The sequence below is a fragment of the Gouania willdenowi genome, chromosome 24 (assembly GCF_900634775.1).
Source record: "Gouania willdenowi chromosome 24, fGouWil2.1, whole genome shotgun sequence".
Lineage (NCBI taxonomy): Eukaryota > Metazoa > Chordata > Actinopteri > Blenniiformes > Gobiesocidae > Gouania > Gouania willdenowi.
In genome coordinates, this window is record NC_041066.1 from 17,023,610 (window position 1) to 17,035,812 (window position 12,203).

Here is a 12,203-nt window from a genome sequence, read left to right on the forward strand (position 1 = left end):
TCTGTCTGCTCAGTGTGCTGAACGAGTGTGATTAAAGCTATTATCCTTCAGTCTCAGGTCCTAGCTATTTCTTCTTTTTAAACCACGTGTCAAACTCGAGGCTCGCAGGAGGAAGTAAAAATGAGAGAGAGAGAGAAAAAAAAAACATGAATCATGTGTGAATTGACAAATAATTTAGATGTAAATATCTCAGCCTTTGCAACTTTACAAATTCAACAAACTTGACAGTATTTGCACATACTCGCTATTTTACCGTGCCTTATTTCATACCTCATCATTTCTAATCTGCAATCTAAACAGAGTTCATTCTAAATTCTGTTGCAATTTTTGACAAACTATCCCACAAAGGTGTCCTAAATTACACAAAAAAAATATCACAAAATTAAAAGATTTTTAAGGAGAAGATCCAGCACTGATATCTGTCATTTAGTGATGCTCTGGCCCTACATCACCGTGCGGAGAGGAGGAAGTCACTGTCACGTCTACAGACACGCCCACTCATGAATATGCATAAGAAGGACGCAAATCCGCCTGTTTCTGTAGAGTTGCTTTAAATGCAAAAGGTTTTTATTGCGCATAGTCTTCTCCCAACGTCTGGTCACCAACTGCTAATTTATGAACGTGGACAGAGTAAATCAGACGTTTGTCAGAGTGAAAATGTGACAGTATTTTTTTTTTTTGTGTGTTATGATGTTATCCCTTTTAAAGACTGGCTCTCTATCCAGGGTGTATCTTGCTTTTTTACCGTGAGTAAACTGAAAACCCAAAGAGGGACCAAAAAGTGAAACAAAAAGTTGGACAAAGTGTTTTCATCAATTTCCAAACAAACTTATCGATGGTTTTCATTGTTTCTTGGCAAAAACCAGTTAAACAAATATAACCACGCCACTCAAGACATACTGTACATAATCATTTTTAATGATGTTCCAAGCAGCGTTTTTGTCTGTTTATTTTTGTCAATTTCCAAAGAGCCATTAGCCAGTCCAGGGCAGTGTCGGATCCAGCAGTTTAAACTTTCTACGCAACCAGACGTAACACAAACGCCTAAGATTAGGGATGAACCTGAATTATTGCTGCTGCCGGCCAAATACTTGACATGTGAAGGACCTGGAAAGTCTCATAGTAGCTTTTTTTTCCCACATGTATATTATATTTAATATCACCATTGGTTTACCTGATATTAAAGAATATAAGGTTTGACTTTTAGCACGAAACCTAATGTTGCACATGCTACATGCTAGGTTTTTGGAGTAACACACAGATTGAACAAACACACAGAGGCTCCTCCACACTATATTTTTCTTATCTTGTGTCTTTCACATATGCACAGACACACAGATCGTTTCTCACAGTCTTGTCTGGCTGCATTTTGATTTACTTGCTGACCTCTGACCCTGACCGGGCTGAGCTGGACGGACTTTTGGTCACGTTGCTTCTCTAACTGGTTTGGATCCAACACAACACTGTTGAACCTCATGCATGACTCATCGAGAAATGTATTACTTTAGTACTTTGGAGTTTTAGAGCTTGCAATGAATTCATTTTTATTTGAAAGTATCAACTTTTACAAAGGCTGTGTGGTTAAATTTACTTCCAAAATTCCAAAGTTTGTGCATTTTAATGGTAAAAGATCTTTTGGTGTTATTTCCTAATTTTTAGAAGCTGGAATTAATTAATATTGGCACCATCGATGCAACTTTGTCTGATCTCAGGCTGAGAAAAATCCTCACATGGGGTTGAATGCAGTTCATTTTAAAAAAACAATTTTGTTTTTGAAACATTTGAAAGTTAAAGGTGCAGTCCGCAACTCTCAGAACCCCCTCTCCCCCTCCCTCCCCCTTGCTCTCTTGCCCTGCCTCCAAACTTTCCAAAGTCCCTCCCCCAGAGGAGCTAACAAGCTCACGTTAGTCCAACAGCAACATCATAGTACTATAACATGCTCTGTTAAAAGCATATTACTGCAGCACTTCTCTCTTTCAATGTGCACACACCTCAGCAGCAGCAGCAGCAGCAGCAGCAGCACAGTGTCACTTACAGCAGCCCACATGGAGGCTGCTGCACGCACATGAACAACACATGCACCACAGAGTTCTAGTGTAACAATTACAATTCAAACATAATGTAAATCAAGCAGCAGTAATTACCTGTCAAGCTGAAAAGTCACCAATTCCATCTTTAACTCCTCCAGACCATACACTTTAAAAAAGACGGCGCTACATGCCGGGGGAAAAGGGGCGGGGCCTGTCAGCAACAGCTGTCAGACAAACACAATCTTGGCTCTGATTGGTTCTTTTTGCTCGGTCGCGGTGCATTCTGGTAATTTGCCAAAGGCAGCAGGAGCAGCAGGGGGCGGGACAACGAGCCTGTTGTTTTTTTCACACAAACTACTAGTTTGATGTAAAGTTGTCCTTACAAAGTGACAGCTTTAGCAAATATGACAAAAAGTCACTTTTATAAGAGTTGCAGACTGCACCTTTAAAGCATAAATGAATGAGCCAAACATTTGCATGATTAATTTACTAAACAAGCAAGTTCATTTTAAACTTCCAAGAAGCCAGATCTTTATTTATATAGCACAAATTACAACAAAGTCATCTCAGTGCGCTTTAACAAAAATGAAAATAAAAAGTCCACATTAAGAAAAAGAACCCAACAAGATCCACATGAACAAGCATTTAGTGACAGTGGGAAGAAAAAAAGAAATCTTATCAATTGTATGTTTATTATTATTATTTATTAAAGGTTGATAATCACTCTGCGCATATTCCTTTATATTTCAAGTTTCGTTGACCGTAGCATATTATGTATCATAACCCGGGTCACATTATAGTGTCACTCCAAATGTCTCTCTTTCCTCAAACAGAATAAGTGCATAAAAAGCTAAAATGAAACAGTATGGTGGTATTGACGATGTCCATTGCTACAATTACTAAATCTGCACCAAATAAGTTTATTGTCGACTGTTGGACTGAGGAAATAAATCAAATAAACATGTTTTTGTGCGTGTGTGTGCGTGCGTGCGTGTGTTTTTTTTTTTTTTTACCCAACAGCTTTGAAGGCAGACCTCAGCATTTTCAACAGATGTGAAATTTCCAATGTGTTCTCAATCTGTAGCACGCCAGCCTAAACTAACACAGTCAATCATTGGGGATTATAGTTTTTACATTTAATAGTCTGTCTTTGTGAAGATCCTTTATTATTGAAAGGCATTTTGTAAACAATTCAACACCACTCAATGTCTGGCATGATTTGTGTAAAGACCAAGTCAGCTGGCAAATAGCTCAATTTAGCAATAAGCTTTGGTCTGTCAGAGGCTAATAAAATCTGCCTCCCGCCACCTCTGAAACATGTTTATTCATTTTCTTTTCCGTTTAATCTCCTGGTTCTTACAAACTGTAGACATTTGTCTATTGGAGTCGACTCAGAAACAGAGCCAGACTTACGGTTTCCCATATCACCTCTCACACCACACTGCTAAGCTGACTAGCTGCCGATGGTATCCCACTGTTCAGCGTAAAATCACAGTTGCAATAACAGAGCAAATTATAGCTGATGCGCAGCAATGGTTGGGGCCAGGCAATTATAAGCAATTCTAAGCAAATAGTGAATAGATTTCAGACTTACCTCTGCTTAATGTTTGCTTACATTGGTTCAACCGTGCCTAAACTTGGATATTTGTTTAATGTTAGCTATACATTTTTGGGGTACCATCCGCAATTTAGTACATACATAAACATCACTGCTTTTCTATCATTACTACTACTCCCTTTTTCCCATTAATATTTTTTGCTATTTATTATATTTTTATTTACCTTTTAGGTATTAGGGCTACGTGCAAGGCAAAACGCACTTTATATTCTTTAAAAAGCGGTACTCCCAGAATCATATAATTGCTATTGCTGGTACTTAAATAATGTAATATGTATTGAGTATTGTGCACTTAAATACTAATAATAAACTTTCCAAAAAAAAACCATTATCAAACATTGGCAATGTGGTTAAAACAGCGTTCACAATCAAATTCTTGATGTGTGATTTTTCAGAATACAGAAAAGGCAGCAGGCTAGAGTAACTAAAGTCTATTTAATACAAACTAAATTCTAGTCACAAAGTCTAAACAAACTTGAAAAAGTACAACCTAAAAGTATTAACAGAGTCCACAAACAATAAGTTAATCACAAAGAAAACAATCCAGGAAACAAACCATCAAACTTAAAGCACAAGGAACAGAAAGAGCTTGAAACATAGACAAACCACCAACAGCCACACTGTGAACTCACTCCTATAATAGCGCAGGCATCAGGGTGTTGGGATTCACCTGTGAGAGCACAAACAAGTGTCTTACTTCTAAAAGTAAATTTTGAAAAATACATTCAAGTCTACTATGTTTATTTAATAAGTGAATTTTAAATGGTGTAGTGTAGAAAACATTTTTAAATGTGATATCTGTTAACTTTACGCATCTTTTTTTAAATCTTATTTCCAGAGATGATATAATGCATGCATCACATATCGTAAATCAGTGCATGATACATATTTTTTTCCATTTCCATTTCCTTAGAAGATCTTTTTTTCTGCACTGTTCCCAGCTGTCGGCACACACCATTAACGCACCGATTATGCATATCCTAAGCTGTGTTACTGGGTTAGCTCTATTTCTTGTTGTGCAACACACTAAATACTTCAATCCTTTCTTCTCAGTTCCTTTAAGCCCTTGATGAGGAAGTGGACTCATTTTCTGCCTTTTTTATTTTTTACCTACCAGAGATGAGGCAGGTCTGCTACAGTGCAATAGCCAGTAAATCTGTGTACCGAGGCGACACCGGCGCATTGAGTACATGCCCACAGAGGAAGGCTAATCAGCTTTTGGCAGATGGGCTAATGTCCTTACAGTGGCTAGGAGGGGGGCTAAATTTAGTGCTCACTCTCTCCCGCTTAACAGAGGATAACACTGGCCCTGATTTCTCTCCGTAACTCATCCGGTCCTTTATTACAATTTAAACTCAGGGAAGAAAAACTTTGAAAAGAATTAAATAGACTTTTTACTTGACATGTCAAGAGAAAAACAGAAGAAGAAAGCTATGAGATAATAAAAAAAAGAGAAGTTGAGCAAAGAGGAAAGAACAATCATGGATGAAAAGTGAAAGCTTTTTTTACTTGTGTGTCAGCATTGAAAGTAACATCTGGAGGCTTGGGCTAGACAACAATAAAACAATGTGCACAGATCTTGAGTCAATCCACCCAGCTAAGTTAGCACGTGTCCCCGGAGACCAAGGCTCTGCTGGTAGCCGGAGATTTTGGATTCTTTACCTGCTGTTTCACATACACATGGCTGCCAGTGTGGTTGGCAAGCCAGCACGATTACGACTGCTGAAGGTGGCTGACGTCAGTCCATGACGTCTCACGAGGGGGAAATCCTTCACATTCAGCTGTCACCTGCTGGCAGTGAAAGTCCTGCCCGCTGGGATTGAACGGGCACCTCAGTACATTGACCTAATGACGACTTTTACCTCCTCTATCAGCCAAGGACACTTACTTCCTTAAAATTAAATATTTTCACGAGTTTAGTTGGAAAAAAAAAAGAACTTCATTCAAGTCATTTCTGGTGTTTTTTTTCCCCCTTATCTTTAATAATCAAGTCAGTCAACTTGAGCACAATTATCAGATCATCATGTCCATGTCCATGTCCAAAGAAGAAAACAAGAAAACAGAAGAAGAAATAAACAATCTCTTCAGAGCAACAGAAACCACTGGGTGTGCTCACACGTTAAACCCTCCTGTGCTGGTTCACATCTGCAAAAAAACAGAAAAATAACACAAACACCAGCCTGCCCTGCACACACCAAAGAAACACGACTGAGTTTCAACAGCACAGCTTTGAATCGGAGTGCTACATCAGCTGAAGACAAACTGTACAAAAATAGATTGATAGAAAAATATCGTTAGATCTGGCATGTGTTGCTGGAATACAGAGTCGATAATATTCTTTAGGTAAAAATGTTACATTGAAATTGTGCTTGGTTAACATCGAAGCGGCATTGTCCGTCTGCCCTCTGCGTCCCTTTTGCTACGATTAGGAACCAACAGCTGTCTGCTGATTTACGCCAAGGGCATCAAACACAAAGTGGTTGACAAAGATATTTGATATTTAAAGCCTTCCATATTACAGAGTACACAGCTCACATGTATTATTATTCCAGTACACACAATGCATCGTGTTACAAACATGCAACTTGTGGCTTCAGATATTTTCTCTTGTCGTTGGATAGTCTTACACAGTGCACACATGAACAAAGTTTGCTTTTAAAAATGTCCAGAAAATGTGTATTAATTATGTCAAGTAATTGATGATAAAAGGAGATAATTTTTACAAACACAATCCAAGTGTCCAGTGTCATATTTGAAAAACAACACAAATATCTCGATGTTCATTCAAACATTAAAGCAGTACGAAGGGAATTTATTTTGATGCATTTTAGACAGCAAAACAGACCATTTATTGCATATTCTTGGACTTTTCTCTTATTTTTATTGATAAAGCTCTTAAATTCAAACTGCCAACTACTACCCTGATACTATTAGACCTATTATTGTGTGCATTTAGTAGCGCTTTAAAAAAAAAAAACTCAAGACATTCCCTAACACCAAATCAGTTTGTTGATAACAATACTCTACAGACCATTTTTAGCTAAGCTTCCAATGTTTCGATTCAAATATCTTCCTCCATTAGCTGCTGGATTTCTTATCTTTAAGAAAATAAGAAAAGTGCATAGAAACGCTGCTTTTCCTGTGATATAAGGTTTGTTCGTCCTGCGTACGCCTCTCACAGAATCACTGTTTTTACCCCCCAACAGCTTGGTTTCGTCTTCTTACAGACACTCCTTCCGATGGTGCGATTACATTGTTGCTTCCTCTTTGGTAATCTGGATGTGTACATGTAAAGCATGCTAGCTGCTAAGTGTAGAACAAAGATCAGTTGGTGAAAAACTTCCCCCGATGTGAGAGGGTTCACTCTGTAAGTTATCTGACCACGCTGAAGCATTCATTATCACCTTTGAAAAGTCAATTAGACAACTCAATACAATAAAAAAAAAAAAGCTCTTCCCTTTAGGCTTTGTCCAGGCACTTTAAATAATATTTCCTGTTAGGAAATAAAGCATGCATTGTTATGTTGTTTCTTTAGGGCGCAGTTGAGACATTTATTTTTTTTTAGTATCAGTCTTTTGGTTAGATTTGTAAACAGTGTTTAGTTCCTCTTTGTGCATGAGAAAAGCATCTTAAATGTTTAATACTAGCAGCACAGCATGTGTTCGCTGTGACTCAGGGAGGCATGTATTTGTTTTCCTTACCATGCAAAATGATTTTGAATTTGATACATTTTCAAGATGTGAATTTGTGTTGTCGTCAAGTCAACATCATATCCAGATGATGATAAACTTCAAGGATCAGTTTTTCATGCCAGGGTTTTTTTTTTTTTCGCTTCATGTCATGATACAAACTTCAGCATTTTTTGCTCTTTAGGGTTACAGAGTTCCACCAGTTACAGAACAAAAAGTACATGAACAAAGTTTAGCTACAGGGTAACCAGGTGGCATACATGGGATGTTGTGAGACATGAAGGTACTGATGTGGAGGTGGGGGAGGGCAGGCGTAAACAGGCTGAACTTGGGCAACGTAATAGTTGCTGAAATTGCCGTCTGAGACGTAAGGAGCTGGTTGGTAGAAGCAGGTGACGTTGGCAGCGTTGGGGATTGCGTTCTGCTCGGCCAGGACTCGAAGGGCCAGTGAAGAGATGAGGCTGAGCGTCTGCCGCCTCTCGTGGCCCATCAGGCACACGGTGCTCTCCTGCACCACGTCGTGCAGCGTGGCCAGGTAGTCATACTTTTTATCCTCCAAGTCCACAAAATGGTTCTGCAGGTACGACTCCAGCTTCTTCCGCTGATCGTTCACGTCGGGAAAGTCGATGAAAAAACGCGAGCACATGTAGCGCTGCAGCAGCTTCATCTCCCCGTCGGAGGCTGCGCGGAAACCCCGAACCAACAGGTGGCAGTACTTCAACAAGCCCCCACCTCGAATCTCCTCCGGGCACCTGGTGCAGATGAGGCGCTTGCGTAGGTGATCAAGGGCCGTGGGGAAGTCGCCGTAAACGCTCTCCCCGAGGATCGTTGGGTGGAAAGTGGCAGCCATGGGATGCTCAGAGCACTCGTAGAATAGAAGAAGTGAGTCCAGGCGAATCTGGAACGAGTCCACGCTGAATTCGAACTGGCGTCGAAGGGAGTCCACGAACTTCAGCTCAACGTTCTTGCCGTGGTTGTTGTAAAGTGAAATGAGACTCCAGCGATCGGAGTCATTACACACCTTCACCATCTTCTGCACGTAAGCCTCCTGGAAGTATAGAGAGAAAGCTTAGGTGTGTTCATTGGTTTTGTACAGCAGAAAATAGGCCCGATCACCTCAAGTATTACTACTGTTTGAAATAAATCCATCACATGTACTTTTTAGGGGCGTGTCTCATCTTTTGACTCAAAAAATGATTGAGTTTACTTCTCACACCATTTTCTTGCCAATATATTAAGTCAAAATTAGTGTAAAGCATGAATATGATGGTCATATGTGAACATTTACTGCAAACATCTTCAGCTAGAGCCAAGTTAAAGCTCTGAGCATGAGATAAATATCAGAATTGAGTTTGTTAGTCACACTGTTCAGCTGATCACAACCATTGGTGGACCACTGCGTTTAGCGCTTAGTATCAAGGTAACTGAGCAGTGACTGATTAATGGGGATCCGACTTCAATTGGATTAGACTGAATCCTCTTTAAATTGGAAACTAAACCTTTTGAGTGTTTGAAGGTTTATATCTCTGCAGGAGGCTTAATTTGAATAATACATATGCTACAAATATGATTGAAGTTTCAGGTGTGATTTTATCTCTCTCTCTCTGTTATTTATAGATTTAGAAGTTTTTAGAAACATGAGAACAGAGCTCTACTGAAATATGTGAAAAATGGAGTTCATGTGAAACTGGGAAATTCTAAATACCTTTAAGGTCACTGGTGTGATCTTTTCCTTATTTACTCCCTCAGGCAGAAAGTCTAGAAGAGAGTCCAGAACGATATCTTTCACGATCTGAAACTCCAGCTCTCCTTTCAGGTCTGCACAGAAGATCAAATCCAGGTCCTTCCATCCCAGCCCGCTGTCCTCGTGCAGGACGTGGCTGGCAGCGGATCCGTTCAGCCGCACCTCCCGGACATGGATCCGCCTCTCCTCCATTCGGCTCCGGACCACCTTCACAATATCCCGGGGCTTCATCTCCAGAGTCGGGAAGCTCCATCGGCCGTGGATGGGGATGGAGCTGGTGAGGATAGAGTCCAGACGCTGCACTTGTTCCCAGTTGAGCACACTGAGGTTGATGCTTTCTCCGTCCGATTCCACCTTCTCGCCCATATCGATGGGAGGTATAGACCACCCAGAAGTCCACTATCTCCAGCTGGAGCTGAAGCACCAGCTGTGCGGAGTCGAGCCTTCAGTGCGTAATTCTGTGGATGACAAAACGTCTCCAAACATGACGGGAATGAACCGACAGGGCGGTGATGTCCTCGCTCTCACATAAAAGTCTGCGCCACAGACGACTTCTTCAGTCCACGCGCTTGTTCAGCATCACGCGCACAGCTCCGTCTGTCCCAAACACTCCTGAGGGAACCTCGAAGAGTTGTCAACGTTCTAAACGCGCACAGACGCATTCATCTCATCCATTTTACAAAGTTTTACCTTCTTCCTCCTTTACTTTTACGCACTGAAAACTGCGTGTCCATGACGCACGGTTAAAAAAAACAAGTTTCCGCATGTTTCGGACTTGAAGCACGCCCCCGGGCAAACACCTACTTTCATGAAGCGGTGTCCGGCTGCTTGTCCTTTCACATTTTGGCCGGTTTCTCTCTGTTTACGCAGTGCGATGCCCTGGAGATGTGCTCCGCAGCTGCTGGAAAGGTTGTGAATTGTGTGCGTCCGCAGTCCAGTGAGGGAAGAGGCGGGGCTGGTCTGGATTTGACTGACAGCTCACGCCTACTCTGCTGTAAATGTGTAAATGAGAGCTGAGAGGTTGTAGAGTAGACTGTCAGAATGGTTGGATAAAGTGACTGATTTCAGATGAAGCTCTGGTTGTTGTGCAGATGTTTTCTCATAAATCTTATAGCAGACAACCCAAAGCATCACAAACATGCCCCAGCATGGTGCCCTCTTTAAACAAATTACACTATCCACTGCAACTTTGTAATATTTCTAAGACACGTGTCGAACTAAAGGCCTGGGGGCCAAATCTGGCCCTTTAGATCAGCGATTCTCAACTGGTGGGTCGGGACCCAAAAGTTGTTTGCGGACCTCTACTAGGTGGGTCCTTAATATGCCTTTAATTTTTAAAGAAACCTTTCTTTTGACAGGCATGTTGTGAAATGCATGTTGCACAGGAAAATATATAGATTCATGTTTAAAAAAAAAAAAAAAAAAAAAAAAAACATGTATGTATTTGTGTTTTCAACAGCTATTTTTGAAAAACTAAATTTGGTTGGTTGAATTCTAAAAAAAAAATTGGGTCGCGATTTAATGATCATGGCAAAATGTGGGTTCCAGGGTGAGACCAGTTGAGAACCCCTGCTTTAGATCATCCAGTGCAGCCCACCAGAAAAAGTAAAAATGGAAGAGAAAACAGGAGCTATTGCATAAATTGCCAAATATTTAAGTGGTCGCTATCTTTGTTCTTCCAAATACACAATTGTAAACATCAATGTTTGCCTGCCTATATCACACGACTGCTGTATTTTTTTTATTTTTTTTAATTGTAGATTGTGGAAATAACTACAATTTTCTCAATTCCAGCATTTTCCCATGAAACTCTTCCGATTACAACAAAATGGTCACAAAATCAAGGATTTTTGAAGTGTTGTTTTTGCAGGGACTGATTTCTGTCACTTGTTGCTTGGATATTCTCAGCACATTTCAAACTGTATATATCAGTTATACTTGGAAGTGAAAGCTAGGGCACATAAGTGTTAAAATTGCACTTTATTTCTAACTAATCTGTGGCCCACTTGAGCTCAAACTGCACTGGATTTGGCCCCTGAGCAAAAATTAGTTTGACACCCCTGAATCTAAGACATGGGCAACATGGCCCCCTGGGCCTTATGTGCAGCCCCAAAACAAACGCACAATATAATTCCAAAAACAGAAGCTAAGCAGGTCTGTGCCTGGTTAGTCGTTGGATGGGAATGTTGGTGGTGGCGAGAGGGGCCGATGGAAGCTAGGGCAGCCTCGCTTCAGTCAGTCTGCCCCAGGGCAGCTGTGGCTACAATAGTAGCTTACCACCACTAAGTGTGTAGTGAAAGAATAATGCCTTAATTCTGTAAAGCCCTTTGAGTGTCTATGATAAAAGTGCTATATAAAATCCAATGCATTATTATTATTAAAAAAACACAAAGAATGGGAGAAAATTATACAAAAATCTGCAAAAAATTTTTTAAATCAGACAAAACTCGTTATATTTCCTGTATTAATGCTTAGATTAGTCATTATCCAAATGCTAAGATAATATTCTGATCCAATCACCTTTTTGTGGCTCCCACTGTGCAACAAAGTTGCCCATCCTTGTTCTAACTTATACATCAAAAGTTTGCATAATTTTCCTCATTCATGTGCACCCTACAGGTAATTCCTTCACCCCTCCATGATAAACTTACAAGAAAACCTCTAAATGAATGACGTGCGTACAAATCTGACAAATAAATGACATTTATATTTTATATGCAATAAGCTTGATTGTTTCTGCAGTGATTTTCACTGATGAGAACTTGATGAGAACCTGATGAGAACTTGCCAGCTTGTCTGTGAGGATGCAGGCTTTGGCCCATAGTCTCGCCGAGTTAGTTGTCACGAAGAATCCATCAGTGCAGAGCTCGGCTACCGTATCTGCGTCACTACAGACGAGCCCATAAACCAGCTTATTGCGGATTACCTTTTATGTGCAGTGACACACACGTTCACACAGACACAAGAATACACATGCAGGGTCATGATCAGGGTTTGAGTGTCTCAACGCTCATAGTAGCAGAGATGGCTCCAGATGAGGAAATGGTGAAGCTTTAATAAAGAAGCACTTAACCTGTTAATGAAGACGTGCCATAGATTTGTACACTAACAAAAACATCCAA

General features: G+C 40.4%; 1 protein-coding gene across 1 annotated transcript; it reads right to left on the reverse strand.

Annotated features, from left to right (window-relative positions):
• Positions 1-7,415: 7,415 nt before the first annotated feature.
• On the reverse strand, positions 7,416-10,011 carry LOC114457980 (terminal nucleotidyltransferase 5A-like). The gene is made up of 2 exons (XM_028440183.1): positions 9,043-10,011; positions 7,416-8,385 (listed from the first exon to the last, which is right to left on the reverse strand). Exons 1-2 carry the CDS (start codon positions 9,445-9,447, stop codon positions 7,570-7,572), a joined length of 1,221 nt encoding a protein of 406 aa, XP_028295984.1. The 5' UTR covers positions 9,448-10,011; the 3' UTR covers positions 7,416-7,569.
• Positions 10,012-12,203: the final 2,192 nt, after the last annotated feature.